Source organism: Symsagittifera roscoffensis, chromosome 3, assembly GCF_963678635.1.
Source record: "Symsagittifera roscoffensis chromosome 3, txSymRosc1.1, whole genome shotgun sequence".
NCBI classification, from domain to species: Eukaryota; Metazoa; Xenacoelomorpha; order Acoela; family Convolutidae; genus Symsagittifera; species Symsagittifera roscoffensis.
The window spans coordinates 14,931,948-14,956,105 of record NC_087064.1 but is presented as its reverse complement, the minus strand read 5'-3'; the positions used below and the strand labels follow the sequence as shown (position 1 = coordinate 14,956,105).

Here is a 24,158-nt window from a genome sequence, read left to right as displayed (position 1 = left end):
ATTTACCCTATAAGAGCATTTCGATACAATTTGCGCAAAGTAATGCATTGTGTGTATCAAAAAGCTTGAAATAAACATTGATTAAAATGAAACATGACTGCTCGTTTCAGTGCGAAGCCGTGAATGTTCCGACTGCCTTTTAAGTTTTATGGAGCAGTAATAACATAAAAAAATTAAATGTAATAAAAAAAATGAAATTTTTTTTCTAAAATTTGAATTTTTTTTAAATCATCCCCCCACACGTCATAATAAGTACTAAGTGATAGATTTCGCTCCTATTAACAAATCAATTATAGCATATAAGCTTCCTTGAACCAATTTGGAACGATTTCTAAGACGGATTAAATCTCGCTTACGCGTTAATAGCGCGAATTATATCGCGCGTTAATTGTCCCAAATTGGCCAAAATGGCAATCTTTAAACCCGTATAACTTTACGAAAACTGATCACAGGTAAAATATTTTTTCAAATTTAAGCTCAGGACAACAATACTTTTCGAATGATTTTAAAAAAAATCAAAAATGGCTAGTTAAAAAGTCGAAATTTGTCTGAAGAAAAAAAAACCCACCCCGAGCACAAATATTCCGTTACTTTCGTATCGAAAGTCGGAACAAAAATTGTTAGCAGGACTAATTGGTTGCATAGTCTACACCTGAAAACAAAGTTATGTATTTCGTAGACAAAAGTTAACATTACATTTTTCGAGATTGAAACTTTCTTTTACACAAAAAAACGGTCGCACGTAAAGTAACATTTCAATTGAGAGGTCACAAGATCAATTTCTACAATTAATAATGAAAGATTTTTTCATAAACTATTAGGATAAACTCTCTATGCGGATACTCAACAATCCGCCATATCTTGAAGCCGAAATTACAACAAAATTACATAACAATTGCATAACAACAGTAGCAATCTGGAGTTTTTTGCGTTACAATATTAATTTTTGACTTGTTGAAATGGTTATCATATTTCGGTTTGTTGGCCTTTCGGCTCATCACCGAATTCTGAAGTAAGGAAGGAATAAAATTCAATGCAAAATTTTGCCCTATATACAAAATTGGTACAAAATGACTTCGTGTATTGAAGCTCGTATCAAAAAATGAACTTGAGCTGTGAAATTATTCATTAAAATATGAAAATTAAAAGAAAAAAAGGTTCCTTGTTCAATCTTGGGTTCACATATCTGACATCCAGTTGCTGTGATTTAGTCTGAAAAAACTCAAAACAATCCGACTGGTATTTAGGCGTTGAGAAAATTGGTTTAAGGTATCGTGTTCGAATCCCAATGACGACTGAAAGCGCTTCAAGAATGAAACGGCACTCTTTGTCTTTTCAAATAAGTTTTTGATAAAATCACGCAAAAAGAAAGAACCGAACTTAATTCCTTCGGTCGAAACAGTCGAAAACAAAAAGCGTATATTTTGCCGAGACGATTCAAATTTACTCAAACTCAGTTGAGTCGGCCGACGATCATTAGACATTCAAAAACTAAGTCAAGCATCGCGAGAGAGCAGTGATTGAATGAAATTGAAAGCTCCTGTAAGATATCATTCTTAAAAAGGAAAAAGAGAGCATTTCTTACGGTTCTGAGTCTCCGGGTCTTTCTGATTGCATACACGACAAACGCATTTCCAATTGAAGTCCACAAGCTGATTATTCCGATCAGAATTCCAATCGGAATTTTCCACTCAAGTCCACTTTTCCAGCTCCATCCTGTCGCTCCACCAGTGGAATTTTCCCACAAAACTTCGCTGACCTCCAAATCCGGCGAGCCATCTGGCTTCTGGCCATCATTTACTCCGCTCCAAATATTGGAAAATTTTTCAGACCCTGACGCTTGCATTTCTAAATTGGAGAGAGTTAATTAAATTTTAGTCTGTAGTAAGTATTTGATTCACGGGGTCTCAAAGGAGAAAATATGAAAGCAAGTTGAGTGATGGTAGGCTGTTTTAGATGTGGATTTATTGACTTGACTGACTTTTTCAGGCTTCTATAATCTCAAAGTGTGATACGAGAGCCAAACTGGAAATGAATTCTGTTAGAAGGAAATTGTAAACTGGTAAGAGAATGTGAAAGAGGAGGTATGTTTGTTATCTGAAGAAAACAGCATCTGCGTTCAAATGATTGGTCGAAAAGGTAGATGAAAATGCTTTTTCATTTCCTTCAACCATCGAAAAATTGTTAGAGAATTTTAAAATTAAACCGCATTTAAAATCAAACAAGGATAGCCGGTTACTGTGCAAGTAGCACAGAATGTTCCCAGCATAGTCTTCAAAAATCAAAAAAAAAATTCATTTTTAGGTAGTTTTTTCTGCGTGCTGTGATAAATGAATATGACATAAAACTATAACTTAGGTATATTCGACAGTCATAAGCAAACTGTTCAACATTTTTTGAAGAAAAATTAAAAGAACAAACAAAAAAATCAAAAAATCGAAAAAAAATTCAACGAGTTCTTGATTCCCAAATGGCAATAAAAATCTCCAAAAACCAAAACCAACTTTAAGCAAATAAAATAAAAATTAGGAACTGAAGCATAAATAACCTTTTGTAAACGAACTAAATTAAGCACGAATAAGCGTGCTCGCTCGCTTTACTCGCTCCAAAACAAAAATTTCAAACCGGTTTTTCTCCACACTGGACAACTTTTTAAAAAGTTTTAAATTTTATTCAAATCGCGCTCAATATATTCGTTCAAAAGAGCTTCATTATGATGTATCACTCAGCTCACTCCGATGATTATTTGTGGTAGCTGATTATGCGTGGAAAACAAAAAATGAAAAAAAAAACACACCCGAATACAAAGTTCCTCCCCAAACCAATGTCGGAACAACAAAAACAAATAAAAGTAAGCCTCCTCCTCCATCGATAGTTGAAATTGAAGAAAGAAAGCCTATTATGGCCCCAAAGCTTACATTACAGCCCCGAGACTCGTAGAAAAAAATGGCACCGAATAGCAATTTTTGCATTTGAGGAAGGTAGTTGCTAAGAGTTGAGTCATACTGGAAACAGCCGGAGTGCATTTATTTACTCTCGACTCGTAAAAAATGGTAGCAAACAAAAATGTTTGCGTTTGAGGAGGGTAGCTGCCTGGAAATGAGTCATACTGGAAAAAGCCGGAGTGCATTTATATAGTCTAGACTCGTAGAAAAAAAATGGTAGCAAACAGCAATTTTGCATTTGAGGAGGGTATTTGCTTGGAGGTGAGTCATACTGGAAAGAGCCGGAGTGCATTTATTTAGTCTAGAATCGTAAAAAATAGTAGCAAACAAAAATGTTTGCGTTTGAGGAGGGTAGCTGCCAGGAAATGAGTCATACTGGAAAAAGCCGGAGTGCATTTATATAGTCTAGACTCGTAGGAAAAAATGGTAGCAAACAGTAATTTTTGCATTTGAGGAGGGTAGTTGTTAGATGAGTCATACTGGAAAGAGCCGGAGTGCATTTATTTAGTGTAGAGTCGTAGAAAAGAATGGTAGCAAACAGTAATTATTGCATTTGAGGAGGGTATTTGCTAGGAGGTGAGTCATACTGGAAAGAGCCGGAGTGCATTTGTTTAGTCTAGAATCGTAAAAAAATGGTAGCAAACAATAATTTTTGCGTTTGAGGAGGGTACTTACCAGGAAATGAGATATACTGGAAAGAGCCGGAGTGCATTTATATAGTCTAGACTCGTAGGAAAAAATGGTAGCACTCAGTAATTTTTGCGTTCGAGGAGGGTAGTTGCTAATTGAGTCATACTGGAAAGAGCCGGAGTGCATTTGTTTAATCTAGACTCGTAGAAAAAATGGTAGCAAACAGTAATTTTTGCATTTGAGGAGGGTGGTTGATAGGAGGTGAGTCATACTGAAAAGAGCCGGAATGCATTTATTTAGTCTAGACTCGTAAAAAACTGGCAGCAAACAGTAATTTTTGCATTTGAGGAGGGTAGTTGCCAGGAAATGAGTCATACTGGAAAGAGCCGGAGTGCATTTATATAGTCTAGACTCGTAGGAAAAAATGGTAGCAAACAGTAATTTTGCATTTGAAGAGGGCAGTTGCTAGGAGATGAGTCATACTGGAAAGAGCAGGAGTACATGTATTTAGTCCAGTAAAACGGATATATGAATGAATTTTGAAAAATCTTAAATGTGTACGATTTTTGCCTGAAAAGTTTTGCCGAACTACCCTCCGAAAGCCGCAGTTGATGGTTTTTTGTTTTTAAAATTGAAAATATTGGTCGATAGCATTTATTAATTTATTATCCTAAAATTAATCTTTTGTTTATGTGCTAAAACTTTTCCTTTTAAGACCACTCTTGCTGCAATTAAAAAAATATGTAGCTACGATTCTTTTTCCATTATGGCAATCTTATTTTCTATCCAATCTTAATTTTAACTGAAAAAGAAATATGCAGCTCTTAACGATTTGTTTTCCACATATTTAAATATATCCTTAAAGAGTCCACTAAAAACCTTCAGGACTCATCTGCTACTTTTCAAAATCAGAAAACGCGAGATACTGATAATATATCGATTCAAAAATTATCGAAAAGCCGCAGTCGCGAAAAAGAAGTATACATTAAGCATTCAAATCCATGATAACGCGAGGAGTCCGCAAAACTGTCAAGGCTAATCAACCGTGAAATCTGCTATCAAAGTTTGAACAGGGGAGTCAACTTAGTTTTAACATATAAACATATTCGACTGCAAATCCCACTAATGGATTAGCTATAGCTATAGCAGGATATAGAATAGGGCGCAAATAATATGCTAGGCACTTCGAACGGGGAATGCTTGCTTAAATATCCAGTAGCGGATTTAGGGAGGGGCGGGGGGCGGACGCCTTTTTCCTCAGGGATTCGACCCTCTGCCGACCCAAAGGGTGCCCCTTTGTACTGTTTTGAGATATTCAATTTTGACTGACTGACCTTAAAACTTTTCTAAAGGCGCCTTCGTCGCCAATGTATACTAATTTTGAGGGGAGAGCGCGCGCCGAAAAACGCGGTTTTTGGTCAAAAATTTCCAAAAAGTGCCTAAAAACGCCTTTTTTGGCCTTTTTTTTTAAAATTTGCCTGCGGCACAGGAAATTTGGTCAAATAAGGGTCTTTAAAGTCGTTTAGGAGAATTCTGAAAATCAATTAGGTCGACCTAAAAAAAAACAAAGGTCGACAAAATTCTCAAAGGTCGACAAGTATAAATGAAAAATTTTAAGCAAGTAAGCAAGTGTTTTTCGACAATGAGACAATTTTTTTTGAAAATTTTTAGAGTCGTTCAAATAACAACTGAAAGGATTTCAATATGATATATCGTTCGTTCCATTTCGATGATTATTCGTGGTACCAAATTTTGCGTGGAAAACAAAAAAAAATAAAAAACGCCCAAATATAAAGTTCCTCGCCATTTTGAGTTGTCGGAAAAATAACTGCAGCCATTAAATTATTATAATTTAGTGGCTATAGATTTTGTTCCGACTTTTGAAGATGAAGATGTTGGTGTGTTTAGATCCGACTTTTATGCTTGGTCTTGTTTTTTTGATCCAGTCAATTTTTAACTTGTTAACAAAGTGTTTTGACGGAATTTTTGTACACCGTCTGAGAGATATTGTTATCTCACGCTCCAATTTCAAAAGATACTTGACCTGTGATCATTTTTGAAAACAGGTGTTTGAAAATTGCTAATTTAGCCAATTTGGGATAATTAAAATGCGATATAATGCTTAATCAGAACATGCGTAAAAAGCAACATAATGCGTTCCAAGATGAATTGAGGCCAGCAATTCAATCCTATTATCACAATACGAAACGCTTAACACACCCTTAGTACTTTACATAGCGTGTGGAGGGATAAATTGAAAAAATGAAGAAAAAAAATCTTTTTTCTCAATTAATTTGTCAATTCTTCAACCAAGAAAGTTTTTTCAATTGGCCTTGATTGCAGTCGGAACACTCAGGGCTTTGCCCTGATACACGAACAGTCTTTTTGTTTTAACGGGTCGTTCAGCAAGTCTTCTCAGCTAAATTGGCACCAAAATTTTTTGCATAGCCTACTGATTATGGGGGGGGGGGGGGGGGCGGACGCCGTTTTTTTCAGGGATTCGACCCCCTGCCAACCCAAAGGGTCCCCCTTGGTACTATTTTGAGATATCCATTTTTGGCTGACTAATCTTAAAAATTTTCTAAAGGCGCCTTTGGCGTCAATGTATACTAAAGTTGAGGGGGGAGCAAAAGTTCAAAATTTTTTGTGCAGCGCAGAAAATTTTGTCAAATTACGGTTTTTATAATGGTTTGGGATACCTCAGAAAATCAATGTGGTCGACCTAACAAAAAAAGTCGACAAAATTTTCAATTTTTTTTTGAAGTTCCGCCCCCCCCCCCCATCGAGAAACTCCTAGATCCGCGCCTATTTTTCAGGCTCATCTTAACCTCATGTTTCATTATCATAAATGATGTTAATGCAAAGAGTAAACTTAAGTTAATTGACGGATTTCCAACTAACGCGATCTCTTATGCAAATAACTAGGTCAAATTGCTTTTTTATTTTTATTTTAGCAACAATCGTTCGGCCCTAAATTTTTTTAGCTTCAAGTTTTTCAATAGAATAGTTATACGAGAAAAAATAAGGAAAAATTAAAAACTCAAATGTAGGAATTTGAATTTTATTTAAAAAAATATATAATTTTATCAGCCCGAGTCTTTCATCCACGAGCCGGGCAAGAAGAAAGTGTTTGGTATGATATATGAAATCATTAGAATGAAAAGAAAACAAGGTCAAATGATTGACATTTTCCTGACTGCAATTGACGGGTTTTTCTTTCTTTCCTAGGGAAATTAAGATTTCTTTAGTAGTTTAAGAGGAACACTTATAAGGTACAATTTAACGGTATGTCTCAGATTTCCCGCTTATTTACCCTAAACTGGGACAAACTGTCGCAAAAAATCAGAATAGGTCACAATGTTGTACTTGAACTGGTCGTTTGTTTATCGCAATTAAATTTAAAAAAACTGCAGCCCTATGAGATGAACGCTATTGGAAAACGAAGAGTATGATGCAATGAGACCACCAAAAACAGCAAATCGAAGCATCATTTCGTAATAATAACTGAACGATACGGCACCCTACCTGCTAACCCACCTACTCCCCTTTACTAACCCTCTTCTCCCTCCCCCACACCCCCCACAGCCCCCCCCCCCCCCTTCAACCTCGCCCGCGTAATTTGAGTCCTCACATCATGTTAACCTTAAACAATTGGGCTATAGGCCTCTGGCTGGTTCACTAAAAAAAATGTCACCTACAACTAAAAAAAATGTCACTCTCCCAAAAAGCGCGATTGTAACAATAAGTATACACAAACTTCAAACTACATTTGAACACTCCTTCTCAATTCTATTTGAAGTTCCTGAAATACCTGAAGTGTGGGGGAGCTTTTAACCAGGCCGCATTTTTCCATGAATTGACATTTGCTTGACGCCTTTTGATGGATTGACATTCGTTCGTAGCGAAGTTTATCCCATGAATTATTAATAATGTACACAGCGGATGCACATTTAACGACCTTCTGTTTTCTTCTCTTCCTGTTTTGATGTTTTAAAGCAATTTAATCTTTTCATAAAACATCGTGTTGCCTAAGTATTTCTATGTTTGAAATTTTCAAGCAGTCAAGCAAATCTCTTTTTTTATTAGACAACAAAAAAATAGACCAATCTTTTATCATCACGGGAACGAAACAACATTCAAGCTGTTTTAATCTTTTAAGGCTCTAACGGTTTCAAACAAAAGTTCATTTTTTTTTCAAATACCAATACTAACTATTGACATACTTGGCAGAAAAAAATTGTCATATCTTTCTCCTAAATCAAAATGCTACTAAATGCTCCTACAAGCTCATACATCAAAATTGTCATATTATGCTCGGATCAGACTAAACGGAGAATTTTCGGGGAAAACCGAATTACCATCCAAAGCTTCACCGTTTGAAATTCATTCAGAAGATATCCACTTTTTACTGGCCAACACAAAATATTTTCCAAAGGCAATGTAATGTGTCAACAAAAATTAACTTTGAGTGTAAATTAACTTTGAGAAGATAAACAAATTGCTAAAATTTTTCAAAAACCCGGCCTTCAAAAAAATCTAGATCCGACTGTAATCACTTGCTCAAAAACTTAAAAGTGTTTCTAATTTTTTTTCTGGTTTTATAGATAATGTTAAATTGTTGACAATATTGGTGACATTGACCAAATGGTCAAAAATGGTTGTTATCCGCCAATTAGAGTCTTTGATAAGGTTCTTGACTCGGTTTTAGATTGAAATGAAAAAAAAATTGATTTCAGACTTCAAACTGAGCTTTTTAGGTAAATTAACTTTGCTCAATTTCGTCGATCTAAGAAGATATTGCCAAAAACATAGCCCTAACTATAGATATTTTAGATGTTACGAGTTAAATTTATAGAGAAACTTGATTTAGCAGAATCTTGCTCTGAAAAAATTACATTATAATTGTTCCAATTTCACCAACACAAAATAAATTAAAAGATGATTTTTTGCCACAAAAGTATAAAAAATCAGTTTGTTAGAAGAAATTGTGGACCAATTTAACATCCTCGGTTCAAATTTTCAGCCAATCAGAATAGAGCATTTTTCATGCAGCGCTCAGTAGATTTAAATAAAAAATGAACGCTGGGGTGTAGGATCTTAACTTGGTCTATTTGGGGGGAGGATGTTAAATTGATCCGAAATTGTTTGTTTGTGAGCAAAACATTTAAAACGCATCTTGCTTATTTTAAAAACAGCTGCATAGACATTTGTGGTCCGGCACTTAAACCGTTTAATTGATATGTTTCAACTTTACTTTTAAATTGAGTTTTCGCATTATGACAATGCTCATGTGGTTTTCAAAATTACAACTCAAAGTAGAGGGCGAGCGATTGGTGAAATTGAGTCAAACAACTCAAAAAAAATGCGTGTGCTTGATTTTAAACAGCTGTGCGCAATGAAAAGCAAACAAGGCTGCTCGTATATCAGGGCAAAGCTCTGATTAGTCCGATGTCCCTTAATTCTTATCGAATAGTTTTTGGGAAAAGAAAAAATTGGAAATCTATACAATTTGGACAATATCGAAGTGTAAAATTTTGAGTCGCACGAAATTAATACGACCAATTGGCTAGCCTCAATTCAATTTCAAACAATTTTGTTGTGCGGGATAGTTTGCCACGCATAAGAAATCCGCGTTACGCTCTCATCCTTATGAATAAATTCTTCAAAGCGCGCATAATTTAGTCAAGAACATGGAAAATTTTGCAATTTTCTAACTCCCAGAACTTTACAAAAATTATTGGAGGTAAAATATCTTTTTACATTTGATTTCAAGAAGTCAATATCTTCAATGGGGAATAAAAAAACTTTTGTTGAAAATTATTTTTTCGATCGGTGAAAATTGGCTGAATAAAAAAACCACGCCGAGCATAATTATTCCGCTTTCTTCGAAAGTCGGAACAATAAAACGTGGAAGTCACCAATCTCATTTTTATCGATTTTCTTGACCTTTGTTAAGGAAGCGTGAGCGAATTTAAGAAAAATCAAGTAGTCTACTACACGATTTGTTTTCATATGCTGATGCGTTTTCACACGCAAATATACCCTCACAAAAATCTTTCTTTTTTTTAAATTAAAGATAACTAAAACTAAATATAACTTATTGTGTTAAGTTTTTTCATAAAACGTGAGCTGGTTCTCTATTTGGTGATTATTTGCGGCGGTTAAATAAGGTAAAAATATACACAAATGAGTAGTAGTTGATAGCTATTATAATGTCAAAACTGTAAAGAAAACTTGGCCATAGCTCCTATTCAGCCCCTAATCAACTTGCCATCAACTTTTATCTAATGCTGTATGAAAAAAGATTATCATTTTTGGAGTCACAAATAAAAGGTTTTTAATGTGATAGCACACTGTATGAGCTTTCCTTGACACTGTACGATTCCTTGATAGAGTCAAATATGGCTGGAAAAAAGTTTAAAATACTGACCCCACGTACAGCTCTCTCCAAGTTTTTCAAAATAGGCGGAACAGTAACTAGGGTTTGAATTATAATACACTTACTAAAAAAATGGTCGAATTGATTTTTTTGTGGACGACTAAAAATTGCTCATTTACATGTTTTTTAACCGTTTCATTATGAATTTAGAAATTAGACAAAAAAAAGACAACGCTTAACAAAATTTAGCGGTTAATTTTTTTCAAGCAAAGTTAAAATTTTGAAGCAAAACGAAGAACTAACAAACAATGTTGCAAGGAACAAAACTTAAAAGTGATAAAAGTTAAAAATATATATTATACCATTGCAGATTGAAATAATTATTTTTAATAATTTAGCAAAACATAAGCCAAAAATTTTTAAGGCTTTAAATAAGCCATTAAAATTTTTAATTTCTTAAAAAGCAAAAATTGTACAATTATGACATGTGGATTGCATTTATGAAAGCTCAAACAAAAACTAATTGTAGTCTGTTCTCAAATTTCAGACATAATAACATTTCACTTATGTCTAATTTCCCATTATTCTTGATTTGCATCGATGTCTGAAATCATTTTGTTTCAATGATGTCTACTTTGCTTGTCGTTTATTTTTCTAGGCTCCTTCCACTATCAATTAATGATTAGTTTTACGAAGAAACCAATTGCAACCTCTCAAAATACTTATTTCACTACCAAAGATATATTTTTAGTAACCCTTGCATGCAAACCTGTCAATTAAATCTCTGATTTATTGATATTAATACCGAAGCATATCATTTATATTTAGCACAGTTATTGTTCCGATTTTTGATACGAAAGTAACGGAATATTTGTGTTTGGGTTTTTTTTTTCGTTTTCTTCAGACAAATTTTGAATTTTTAACAAGACATTTTTGACGGAATATTCTTATATCATTCGAAAGGTATTGTTGTCTTGAGTTCAAATTTTCGCCTGTGATCATCTTTCGTAAAAATACGGGGGTTTAAAGATTGCCATTTTGACCAATTTGGGACAATAAACGCGCGATATATATTTCGCGCTATTAACGCGTAAGCGGAGATTTAATCCGTCTTAGAAGTCGTTCCAAATTGGTTGAAAGAAGCTTATTTGCCAGAATTGATTTGTTACAAGGAGCGAATTCTATCTTTTTCTACTTTACTTGGCGTGTGGGGGGATGATTTTCATTTAAAAAATTCAATTTTTTTGATAAAATAATTTTTCATTTCGTTTTATTATCTTTAATTTTTAATGATATTGCTGCTCCATAAACCTTTAAAGGCAGTCGGGACATTCAGGGCTTCTCCCTGATACGAGCAACTTTGTTGTTTATCAAATAAGTTTGCGAAATGGCTCAATTCAGATGTTTTGAGCTTAAACAACCACTAGGCATCTAGTATCCTGGAGGAGGGCAAAATCTTTTAGGAGCTGCTTATTGCGAAACTTTTCTACAAAATGTTTTAAGAGTTCTCTCATTATTTAAAAAAAAATTTCGCGTGAACTCAGATATGAATTTTTGTACTCTCACAAAATCCAATAACGGAAATCTCATGGGCTACTGTTAACCATTTGCCTTTTGAGTTAAACGAAGGATGTGAGTTTTTTACGCTAACTTTTCCAGTTGAGAATAGTTATCAATACCTATCTAAGCCCCACATTCAACACGTCCAGTGCTATATGATACAGTTCATCAAACTTGATGTCTAAGTGACCAAAAAAAAATGAACAAAATGTACGATAGGGGAAGTTTTCTATGAAAAGTACAACAAAATTCAGGATAAAAAATTTGTTTGAAGCATAATAAACCCGGGTAACATAAAATTTTTCTTTGTAGGAAATTATTTATCAAAGTAATTCATATAATTTAATGTATACGTATATTTAAATAATGAAGGTGAATTTAATGATGACTGTATAGAAACTGTTTTATAGAAACTGTATAAATAGAAGTTTCGGTGAACCCGTTGAGTGGTCTTTTAATTCTAATTTCATTCTCGCATTCACAATAGTAGCTCAAAATATATTGCCTGTTGATTGTCTCAATTTGGCCAATTTAGAGATTTTCAAACCCACGTAAAATACAAAAAAAAATCACAGATAAAGCAACAATTCAAATTTGAGCTCAGAACGTCAATAATTTTCAGATAATATGAAACCTCTTTTCAATAGAATGAAAAGCAGTTCCGAGCAGAAACTTTCCGTCCTTTCAGCTAACAATCTGAAAGGACGGCTCGATGCGCAATCAATATAAAAAGCCGAGTAAACAGGAAAAAAGCACACAAATTGCAAATATTCCAACATTTTCTTGTTAAAAAATGGCACTATAAATAGTGATTCAAAATAAATTTTTGTGGAATGAACTTGATCAAATAGTTTATAGTTTGGACATAATTTGAGGACAAAGTCAAAGTCTTAAATAGTCAGACCATTTCCTCAAAACAATATCAATGCGAGAAGAGAGAAGAGCTCTATGCTTGCCTACAATATTCAACCAAAATCAACAAAAAATGGCCAAGTGCCAAAAAGCTTGATTTTGTAAACGTCTCATCTCAGCTTAAAGTTCACTCCAACCTCAAAAAATAGTTGTACAATACTTTACAAGTTAAAAAACATGTATTTGTAAGCTAACTTATTGTTCGTTTGCTAACTTTTTTTTATAATACAAATAAAAACATTTAACTGTGACAGCTTGATGCTGGTGTTGAAAAGTGAAAAAATCTAACAGTATGAAAATTGCGACTTATTGATCAAAATTTTTAATTAAAAATTAAGAAGAAAACAAGACTGCTCGTATCAAGGCAAAGCCCTGAATGTTCCGATTGCCTTTTAAGGTCTATGGAGCAAAAAATCACACGAAGAATTTAAAGGTAATAAAATAAAATGCAAAAAAAAATTGAGATTTTTTTGAAAATCATCCCCCTACACGCCATATAAAGTACAAGATTTTGTCATCAAATATTGCAAATAAGCTTCCTTCAACGAATACCTCGCGTTAATTGTCCAAAATGGGGCCAAAACGATAATATTTAAACCCCCATAACTTTACGATAAATGATCACAGGTGAAATATCTTTTCAAATTTAAGCTCAAAACAACAATACCTTTTGAATGATATTTTAAAAATTCCGTCAAAAATGGCTAGTTAAAAAGTTGAAATTTGTCTGAATAAAAAAACCACCCCGAGCACAAATATTCTTTTCTTTCGTTACGAAAGTCGGAACAAAAAGAACAAGCTGAAGAAAAAGAAGAAGGAGAAGAAGAAGAAGTAGAAGAAAAAAATTATTTCACACAACGTAGTCGAAAAGCAAAAATGTTCTGAAAAGCAACATGTCACAAATCGAAGCTTAGTTTTAACCAAAAATCGTTCAATCAAGCTATTTCTGATAATTAATTGGAGATAGGCTAACGTGTTTATGAAATTTCACCTGAAGCGAGTTTCAGTGACATGTGCGTTCAAAAATATTCAAGCATCAGTTATTTTAAAAAGGAAAAAGTTTAGAATAATGATTCATTTCTTTACACAAGGGCCAAAAAAAAGCTGAATTATTTGGCAGAATAACCCTCCATTTTTCAACAGTTTCGTAATTGGCTCGAGGTTCGATTATGTTCTATTGATGCAAAAAAAGTCTTTGCTGATTTTCCACACTCAATTTTGTGTTGTAAAAATTATGTTGTTCGACGACAACAACTGATCTTCCTAAAAAAACAGTTTGAGAACCATCATTCCACATCAATTGATGTCATAAAATTATAACCGAAGAACCTCAGTTTTTTTTCGAGAATTGAAAATACCCCTAACCGTTGCTCCAAAGCAGCTATTTTCTCTTTTCTTTCAACTCAAATGATTTTATAAAAATTTTGAACTTGCAATCTCTGGACAAAATCGATTTATCTTTGCTCCGACAATAACTGAATGTTTGTGCTCGGGGATTTTTTTTGCTCCCGATAATTTTCGATTTTTATCGAAAAATTTTCGACGGAGTTTTTATTTCATTCAAAAGTTTTTCTTCAAACAAAAGTTTTGTTGCCTTGAGACCAAATATAAAAAATATTTCACATGTGATCCTTTTTTTTAAGTTATGAGAGTTTAAAGACAGTCATATTGGCCAGCTTAGGACAATTAGCAAGCAATGTATTTCGTTGTAGTTCGCGTCCCCTTAGAAAATTGATCCAAGATGTTTGATCTTATTAATACTCGCTATATGGAAAACATATCGCGTTGTACTTGAAATAACGTGAGAGGAATAATTTTCAAATACCTCAAAACAATGAATTTTTCTAATCATTTAGAAAAAAAAACATTTTCTAACAAGAAACAATAGTCTATAGATTTTAAATGCAGTCGAAACATTAAGGGCTTTGTCTTGATACGAGCAGTCTTGATGGTTTTTCTTGCAGCAAGGAATTTCAAAAGCAGTTATTTTTAATTCTTGCATTTACAAAATGATTTCATCATTTTTGAACAACTAATAAGATGCACAATATTTAAATTATGTGATATCTGAAGCGACATCTTTTCTTTCATACATTTCGGATTTTTTTCATGTAGTGTAAGTAAATTAGGTCGGTTTGTAAAAATTCGAAATTTAAAAATTTTTAGTTCAAAACTAAATGTGCACGATCTAATTTAATTTTTTCAAAGTCTATGAGTAATCCAAATTCGGCTGATTATCTTGTTAGTCAGTTTAATATGCTGAAAAATAAAAATCTTCGTATCAGAGTGAAGCCCGGAATAATTTGGCTGCATTTTAAGATCTATGGAGTAGTGTTCGTTTTAGAAAATGGGTGACATTTCAAGAAATGAAAAAAAAATATTGAACTAGATTTTTGAGAATCATCACCCCACACGCTATCTCAAGTACAAAGTGATATGTTTTTATTAAATAGACCAAAAAACCGGCCTGAATTAAATTTAGAACGATGGGGAACGACGAAAGGTAATAAAACTCCGCTTAATAGCACGTACATATATCGCGTGTTAAATATCCCAGATTGGCCAACAAACTGGCAACTTTTCAAACCCCATAACTTTATACAAAAAATGATCGCAGTTGAAATATTTTTTTCAAATTTGAGCCCAAGACAACAAAAACTTTCAAATGATAATAAAAGTTCTTTTAACAATTGCTCATTAAAATGTCGAAACTTGTCTGGAGAAAAAACCAAGCCGAGCACATTATTTCTTCATTTTTGTCGGGACAAAAAGGATTTGATAACTAGAGGGTAAGAATCAAGCAGAACAATAAATTTTTCGGTAAGAATGAAGCAGAGCTGTAAATTGTAATTCTGAGGCGTATCCTATATTCTCAGAGAAGGACTGTCAATTAAAAGAAAAAGGTCAGCTACTAATTGCTGATAAAAATTCGGTTACTCGGTCGACCATACATTTTCGTTTTCACATATTTACTCTATCGTCAATCTTTCTCATGCTGTGGATTCAAATTAGAAGATGCAAATACTTATTCAACTAGTTTACTAGGGTAAAGACTGATTTTATATTCAAAAACAGATCAGTTTAATAGGACTGACCGATCAATTGAAGCACGAGGGATGAATTGAGCTCTTTCCTTTATGTTCTTCTAACCAGGGGCGCGGATCTAGGATTTTCTCGAGGAGGGCGGGGGGGGGGGTGCGGATTTTCAAAAAGTTTCGGCCGACCAAATTGATTTTTCGAGCTCTCCCAAAGCACCAAAAGTCCGTTTTGGCCTAATTTTCGGCGCCGCAGTCAAAATTTTGAAAAAAAATGGGCCAAAAAAGGCGTTCTTAAACACTTTTTGGAAAGCTTTGACCAAAAAATTGCATTTTTTTCCGGCGCGCGCTCTCCCCTCAAAATTAGTATATATTGACGCCAAAGGCGCCTTTAGAAAATTTTTAGGGCCTCTCACTAAAAATGGATATCTCAAAATAGTATAGAGTGGGGACCCTTTGGGTCGGCAGGGTGTCGAATACCTGAGATGGGGGGGGGGGGGCAAATCCGTCCCTGCTTCTAACATTAAGAAAATTGACTCAATAAAAATTTAGTTTTCACGCAAACCAAATGTTTCCGAGAGCCAGTTTCAGTTACCTTAACTTTTTTGCCGCGCGCTCCCCGTCTGCTGCTCAGCCCTGCAATTTCAATGCATAACATGTTGCAGGTAAACTATTCCATTCTGAGTGGTTGAAATTTTCAACCGTGAACCAAGTTATGGTGCACCCATCTGAACCACTTAGGAGAACTGGATGTTAACTTGATCCGGTTAGTGCAGAATGATTAGTACTTTAATAGGCCAGCGTTTTTTGATGAGTTCTCTGCATTCCAGATGGAGGTCGGCGACTTATGTGCAGACGTCTGCAACCAATATTCAGTGTGTCCACAAATTTCAATCGAACTTTAAGACTTTCGCGACCAACGAGTTCAGTCACGACTTTCATGACCAGGAAAAGAGACCCCGCGATTCAAATTTTGCTATCAAAAAGATCCGTTGTGAATTCGCGACCAATGTTGAGACGGGGCGAATGACGCAATTTGGGGAATTTGTGCGACGGATGCGACCATAAAATGACATTTTTGGGCTTTCGCGACCCCAAAGCTTTTTATCGCGACTAAAGTCAAAAACGGCGCAATCGGCGCGACTTAGAGAACAGGGCGACCATGTCGGAGATGACGCAACCCAGGTAGCGACAAAAGCGGCGCGACCAGGTAGCGTCAAAACGGCTCAAACCGGTTTGCAATAGCGCGACTGGCTTGACCAAAGTTGTTCCGGTCCAAATTTTTCCGAGCACAGAAATCGGTTGCATTTCAGAGAGCGATGCTGAAAGCGTGAATTGACATGCAACAATCGACATGCGACAAACGTTGGTCGTTTTCAGACTCCAGCGATCTGTTATCCGTCCGGATATAAATTTCTACATACCTGAAAAAATAATTAATATGTATATTATTTTTATACATCCTATGTTATTGATGTAAATTTATGTTCGGCCTTAAAAACTAAAGAGCTGAGTTGACATTCACGGCACCAGAGATTCGATAAAGAAATTGGTCAGTATCAAACGCCGCTTGTCTACGTTTTGCACTGGAGAACAGATGCAACAAGGCTTGTTCGCTTCTTGTTTTTAAATAAGTGTCCAATCGGAGAACGGTTCCACATTTAATATTGTTTGTGGGGGGAAAAAATATCGCGGATAAAATGGCTCTTCCAGCATAGACCAGCATCTCTTCCACCATTCTGGCCCAAAAATACCACTTAACAGCAGATTGTCAAAAAGAATATTGACATTCACGAATTACTTTGGAACCGCCGGACAAAGCCACGCTCACCAACTATCCCAATACTGGAAGAAAACATCCAAGGGGAACAAGGGGAAACTAACGCTCAAAGGAGATATACTGCTCAATTTATAAAGTAAGAACAAAGCAGAATAGGTTTTGAGTTCACGAAATATGATCGAAATATTGTGACCACAATAAACGTATCATGCCAAAAAAGTGTTGTTGATCATGCGGTGAATTTGGTGACTTTTATTATTTTTACGCTGAAATCAGTTGAAATAACAGCAACTCAATTGCAAACCAATTTTGAACCGATTAAAATATTAGCATTTTAAATTCTATCAGGTTCGGCTCAAATAGGGTTCTCAAATGAAACGACTTAGGTGAGAATCGATTCCTCGCCGAACTCCCCAGAACGCACTATGTATACGCTGGGTTATATAGCTGGGTTTGACTAGAGACAATACTAATTTTATACTATACTTTCAAATTAATGCTATGTTGCATTAACATCCTCCGCCCCCGAAGGAGCGAGAACCGGAACGAGCTTAACGAGCGGCCGAGTGTAGTTTCCAGAGACGGTCCTAAGGTTTGCGGAACGGGCGCTAGTGTCTTTGCCGTAGCTTAACGACATTATGTGTGCTAGTGGGTTGTGGCCCCAAGGGCTAGTCGATTCAACTAACCACACTAAATCTCCCGTTTTCAAAGAATCTCCGAGAGGAGCATGCCACTTATTTCTCTTATTGAGTTTCGGGAGGTACTCACTTAACCATCGCTGCCAAATTGCGTTTGCGTACGACTGAGCCCAGGCATACCGTTTAGAGTGAGAACAGTTTTCACTCGACCTTAGAGACGGAAACGTTAGAGTGTGCTGACCTAAAAGGAAATGATTCGACGTCAAAAGCTCCAGACTATCTGGGTCGTCAGAAACGGGAGTGAGCGGACAAGCGTTAAGTGAACCCTCAACTAGGCACATGATTGTGTTCAAAATCTCGTCAGTCATTTTTGTTGACCCTAAGATTGCATAAAGGACGCGCTTACAACTGCTCACCATTCGCTCCCATGCTCCACCTTGATGAGGCTCACTAAGTGGATTATACTTCCACTCAATGATTTTGTGTACGAGCGACAGTGGAGCTTCTGTGCTTCAATTTTTGATGCATAGAAGAAGCTATTTTTCGGCTCCTACAAAGTTCGTTCCCTTGTCCAACCAAATTATCGAGTGGTTCCTCGCCTAGATATAAAGCGCTCAATAGCCATCACACATAAAATTGTCTCCATGAATGGAACCAACTTAAGAGTCGTTAGGCAAAAAAAATAGAAAACCCCAGCGTTTCTTGGAAGATCGACGAATTTTTACATGAAATCGTCAAAAATAGTCGACGCTGCAGTTCGAGAACAATGGCTGGCGGTAACCTATACGCTCCGCAGGAAGGTCAGACATCATTGAGTAAAGGTTTTTGCTTTTCGCTTTCTACAGTATACGCACTGTGTTTCAATAGCTCTTAGTGCAAATCTCCAGCGTAGTACAAACAATTGCTGATGAACGACGGAACGGAGGTAGTCGACGCACTGATGTTCGTGCTTAATGTGATAAAAACGGAGAAACAATCGGTTTAAGCGATGGCGGCAATGCAAAACTATTGGATGGCGAGTTTCAAACGTGATTGCGGAGAGACGTTGGATACGGCCGGTAGATCTAACCAAACCGATCGGTCCGAAAAAAGTCGGATACGATGATATACGGCTCGATGTTTTCACATGTTTTCCAGCTGCTAATTGCTTACATTCAGCTGGGAATGACTCTAACTGCGAAAGTGCCAAAAAAAATTTCCTCTGCAAGGACAAGTTTTGCTGGATCAATTATGGCCTTATCTGGCGATCCGAAATGTCTATTCTTAAATGAGAATCTCAATATATATGCGATCAGCCGCATTATCTCGGAGAACGAGCTCTACTCCTCTCAAGGGAAGGCAAAGTCAGTCGAAACTGCAGTGTACAGAAAATTCGAACAGACCTCTATACCCTCATTCAGATCGTAGACCGGATCATTCGGATGATTGTTCTCTGTAATTTCCCTATTTGGACTGAAAGCCCTATCAGAAGTTTTAAAAAAGGAAGTGCCGTTGACCCAACTGTTTTGCTTGAGGGAGTCAGTAGTAATACTTCTAGTTCCGGTGTCAGCGGGGTTGTCTCCACTCAAAACTTGAAACCATTGGTCAATTGATGTTGACTCCAGAATCTCGGCTTTTTGATTGGCTACAAACACAGGCTGTTTGCTTGTCGAATTCAACCACTGAAGAACTGTAGTGCTGTCAGTTCACATGAACTTTTTGAAAAAAAAACTCAGTGTAAGAGCTTTCTCGATATCAACTTTCAGACGAGTAGCAAGAAGCGCAGCTTGAATTTCCAACTTCGGAATTGAAAGCACCTTCATTGGGGCTATTCTTGTTTTACCGAAGAGAAACGCAAGTTGGGATTTGGAATAGGCGTTTTTCTGTGCGTGAAGGAATGCTACAGAACAGAAAACGTTCAATGAGCTATCACCGAACACATGCAGTTCAACCTCATCTACTGGAAAGTCAAAATAGCAACAATTTATTGTGAGCTGCTCTAAAATTGGCAAACCGGAGTGCCATTTGGTGAATCTGCGGAACAAATCATTTGGTAGTGGGTCGTCCCACTGTTGACCACCCAATCGCCAGATATTTTTCAGTAGCAAACGTGCGCGTACGGTATACGTGGCGACAAGACCTAAGGGGTCGAACACGGAGGACACAAAACTAAGAACTCATCGCTGTAAAACAGAATCTTTGAGTTCGCGGTTAACGCCTCTGCTCACAACCAACGTATGGATGACGTAGTCCATTTGAGACCGAGAACATGCGATGTGGTTTCTGGGTTAACCGCAGCGGTAAAAATTTCCTAAGCGTTTTTTTATAAAAAAAATAAATTTCCTAAGCTCGTACCATTTCTTCACTTGGTCGGCAAGTGCTGCGTCTTTAACGACTCTTTCATATTCGGAAGCAATTTTGAAATAACTTGATTCGAAACGGATGTACTTTTCAAGTCGTACTCATAGCCTAACGATTTGAAAACAGCGACGAGACTAGATATGCAGGAAGCGAAACTGACAATGTTTTCTAAATACTGCATTTTCAGAGGGGGGAAATTCGAAAGTTTTTTGAGATAAGCCGACACAAAATTGTTTTTGGCTCTCCGAATTCCCTCTCCAGAGTTTTCAAAGCGTTCTTGTAGAGTGTTCCACTGTTTGTGAATTCAGCATTTGCATTCTTTGCTTTGCCTAAAACGAGGGTGTTCAGATATGTCTGTTTGACATCATTAAACATAACCTTTGCATCGATTGCATTTTTGAACTGACAAAACCATTCAAGCCACTGCAATGGATTTCCGTCGAAAGAAGACAATTTCCACTGAAGTAAGTAAACTCTCTGGCTTAGTGTCAAGATTTCAGTTAGATCTTGATTAGTGATTGGTTTACTGCCAGAAGGCGTAATTGGCCCAGATTTTTTACACTCATTTTTATGAGGCGCCATTAACGGTTTTGAATAGGTATCAGCGTCTACAGCATAAGGAATACTGACATAAAAATTTGTTCCTCCGCTATAGAACGTTTGAGCATTCGATGGTTGTGTGACATAATATGGATCAGGGGGAAGGTGACTGTTGAAGGACTGAGGGTACTAACGTTAGTGTGTAAAAGTGGTTGGTAAATAACATTAGCAGAAGTATTTGGTAAAAAAGTTGGTTGAGCAATGGGCATTGAGCTCGTCGCGTTATTAGACTGATGAAAACTACTCTGCATCAAAGGGTTGTAGCTGCATAAGTTGGTCAAAGGTAGCTGTTCCTGCGAAGCATGCACACTATTTTTATTTGGAGTCTGCAAGCCGACATTTGTATCTGACCTACGAGGGACATTATCACTCTGTCACTTTACATAAGTGTTTTCGAAATAATCAGCATTTGGTTGATAGTTATGAATCATTGTCTGATTCCTGCTGAAAACGGTTCAATGCTTGAAAATGAAAAGAACTCAGAAGCAGGTTCCAGGTTGACACTTTGGTCCGGCGCCACGGGCTGAACTATTTTCTGAGCTGGGAATTAAGTGTTCACCCAATTTTTTGTCTTGTCTTCCTCCGTTTGGTTCTCCTTAACAGCCATTGGCAATTTCGACCCGCTACGACAAAGCCCACTGATTCAGCTTCTTCGATAGTTATTTAGGCCGACTTTCGACGACTTTCCTCTTCAACCACATCAAGTTCAAGATGACCCTTCATCGATTGAAGCTGGATCTCTTGCTTTTTCAAACAAAGCGTAGCTACTACCTGGCGTTCAAATTCCTCGCGCCTAATTTTTGAAAGAGCCGCTTCTCTTTGACGCTTACTCGAAGTCATCGATGCAGTCTTAGAACGCTGTGAAAGGGGCTTCTTGGAACAGACAGATTCGCTAAGCGTCGGGGGTCTTTATCATTCTTCTTTATAATTTTTTGTAAACAATTGCTAGATTTTTCGATGCTCGTTTTAATTTTAGCTGGTCAATCAATCGCACTCACGTACGTTTTTTTGGCATGGTATTCAAAAAGGCACGAGAAATTTTGTTTAGTTCTAGCTGAGGTCATGCTCCATTTTAAATTTTTTATGCTTTCTTTTAATTAGAGCCAAAAAAATGTAGCCTCGTTTGACGTAATCAAATTAAATTCAATTCAAATAGTCGCCCTATACCAAACGAGAGGCTCCTGGCAATACTCCTACGGCTCTTGTTGCCTGCGGAACATAAGGACAACAAACTATGAGACTAAACTTAAAGATGAGTTGAACTTTTGAAAAAAACGTAAGATTTATAATATCTAACATTCGCAAAATCTTATACTTATCTGCTTTCCTGTTCCTGGAACCTGGTCAACGACTTTTAAATTTTTGATTAGTTTGGACAGATTAGGGAAAAAACGACGAATGAATCTCAAATTTTTTATTTCTAAAAATGCCGGAGGATGAATTAACTTAAGTTTAAGAATTATTTTTGGTCGTTAGCTTTTCTTTTTGAGATTTGATGTTTGGTCACATCAATGGTTTAAATTCCTGTCTCAAACATTTTTCTATAAACCTTGGGGGTTCTTTGAAGGTGTACATAAATAATGGCTGATATTTTGTTTTTTATAATCTTTTAAAACTTCAATTAGACTTTCTGGTGTAAGTGGGTTATCTTTTTTTGGTCTATGTTCGTTCAATGAATGGAATACAACTTTGTGCCAAATTTTAATGTTTTTTGTATCAAACACTTTGGGGAAATGCTTAAAAGATATTGAACAGTCTTGTGTTGGTTAATTACATTCAAATTAAAACTTAAACAAGGAATTGCTATTAAAGTGTCGTCGAGGCGTTTTTGTGGAGTTAATGGTGATGTATTTATGGAGTGATTGGGAGACTTCGCAGCAATGATGAACGCCATTGACAGTGATAAACGACAATGTTGTTTTAACAGCAAGCAACTTAAGGAGCGATAATAACTTAAAGAACTTTTAGCTGAGGTTTTCTAAGGTTTTACAAAAGTTCGGTTCGGTACTATCTAAATGGACGCGTACGGTTTATCGGGTAAGTTTAATGATGTTACGGCGAAATGATAGTATTAATAGTCGCGGCGGTATGCGGCCAAAAATGGGGCGAGCCGAGCTAATTTTTAAAAACTGGAGGAAGCACTGAAGGAAGCCGAGGTAGAGATTCACTCAAAAAACTTGCTCGTCACGAGTGGCGGTTTTAACGGTCGAACGGGCGAGACGAAAACGGCTTCTTCCAGTTTTTGCTCTAAATTTGGGCAAAAAAAAGTTTTTTCTAGTGACAAGTTTTGGAAAAAATGGTATACTTTTTTGCGAAGTTTTTTTTCTTTGAAAAAATTTTTTTCCGAAATTTTTTTGGAAATTTTACGGATTTTTTTTGTTACAAATTTTTTGGGTTCGAGACTCTCCGGGAGTACTAAGGTACTTGGTATGAACTAGGATTATGTATCTAGTACGGTCTTAATCGGTTTGCAATTAATAACATCGTATGTAATTTTACGGCAAAATGTAAAATCTGGCAGATCCTATTAATGACGAAAAAACTACGAATCAAAGCACTCATAGGTCAGGTTATAGCATAAATGTGTTAAAAAATGGACAAAAAAAGGTTCGGTTTTCGAAGTTTTTGTTGAGATGGTAACCGGATTTGGATGTAGAGTGATGGTCTGACAATGACCACGTCGGTTTACCTACCATATGAACCATTTCGCAATTTGAAAAGTTCTTGATTTGTCTTGAGGTCTAAATTTCTTAACATCAGGCTGATTTGACCATTTCGGCTATCCTGTTGTCATATTTGGGCTTTGCGCACTTTCGGGGTTCGGATTCGGAGTGGTTATTTTTCAGCCAGTTGATCGGATCAGCGGAGTTTGGCTGATTCGCTGTTGTCGATCATGTGGTCGTTCGGCCAATTGGACTACCGGTTTGGGTCGATTTTGTGTTTCTCCGCCACGGAGATGGATCGGTCCTCAGCTTTTGGTTCCCGAGTCGCGGCACCAAAATATTCTGCTCAATATAAAACCTAATAACAAAACAGAATCGGTTTTAAGTTTACGAAATATGATCGAAATATTGTGACTATTTTAAACGTATCGAGCCAAAAAAAAGTGGGGTTGATCAAGCGCTGATATGATGATTTTTATGATTTTTACAATAAAATCATATCAGTTCACGCAGTTGAATTAACAAAAACTCAATTGCAAACCCATTTTGAACCAATTAAAATATTAGCATTTTATGTTCTAGCAGGTTCGGCTCAAAAAGAATGCTCAAATGAAACGACTTAGGTGAGAATCGAACCCATACCGAACTCCCGGGAACGCACTATGTATACGCCGGG

General features: G+C 36.3%; 2 protein-coding genes across 3 annotated transcripts in view; both read right to left on the bottom strand.

Moving 5' to 3' along the window:
• LOC134842398 (5-hydroxytryptamine receptor 2B-like) overlaps positions 1-2,087 on the bottom strand; it is a 90,427-nt gene extending 88,340 nt beyond the window's left edge. The window contains exon 1 of the mRNA XM_063858715.1: positions 1,586-2,087. Within this exon, the coding sequence (XP_063714785.1) occupies positions 1,586-1,846 (261 nt within the window). The 5' untranslated portion in view covers positions 1,847-2,087. The remainder of the gene's footprint in view (positions 1-1,585) is intronic.
• LOC134842397 (integrator complex subunit 11-like) overlaps positions 1-24,158 on the bottom strand; it is a 546,173-nt gene that overhangs the window by 476,636 nt on the left and 45,379 nt on the right. The gene's annotated exons all lie outside the window — the stretch shown is intronic.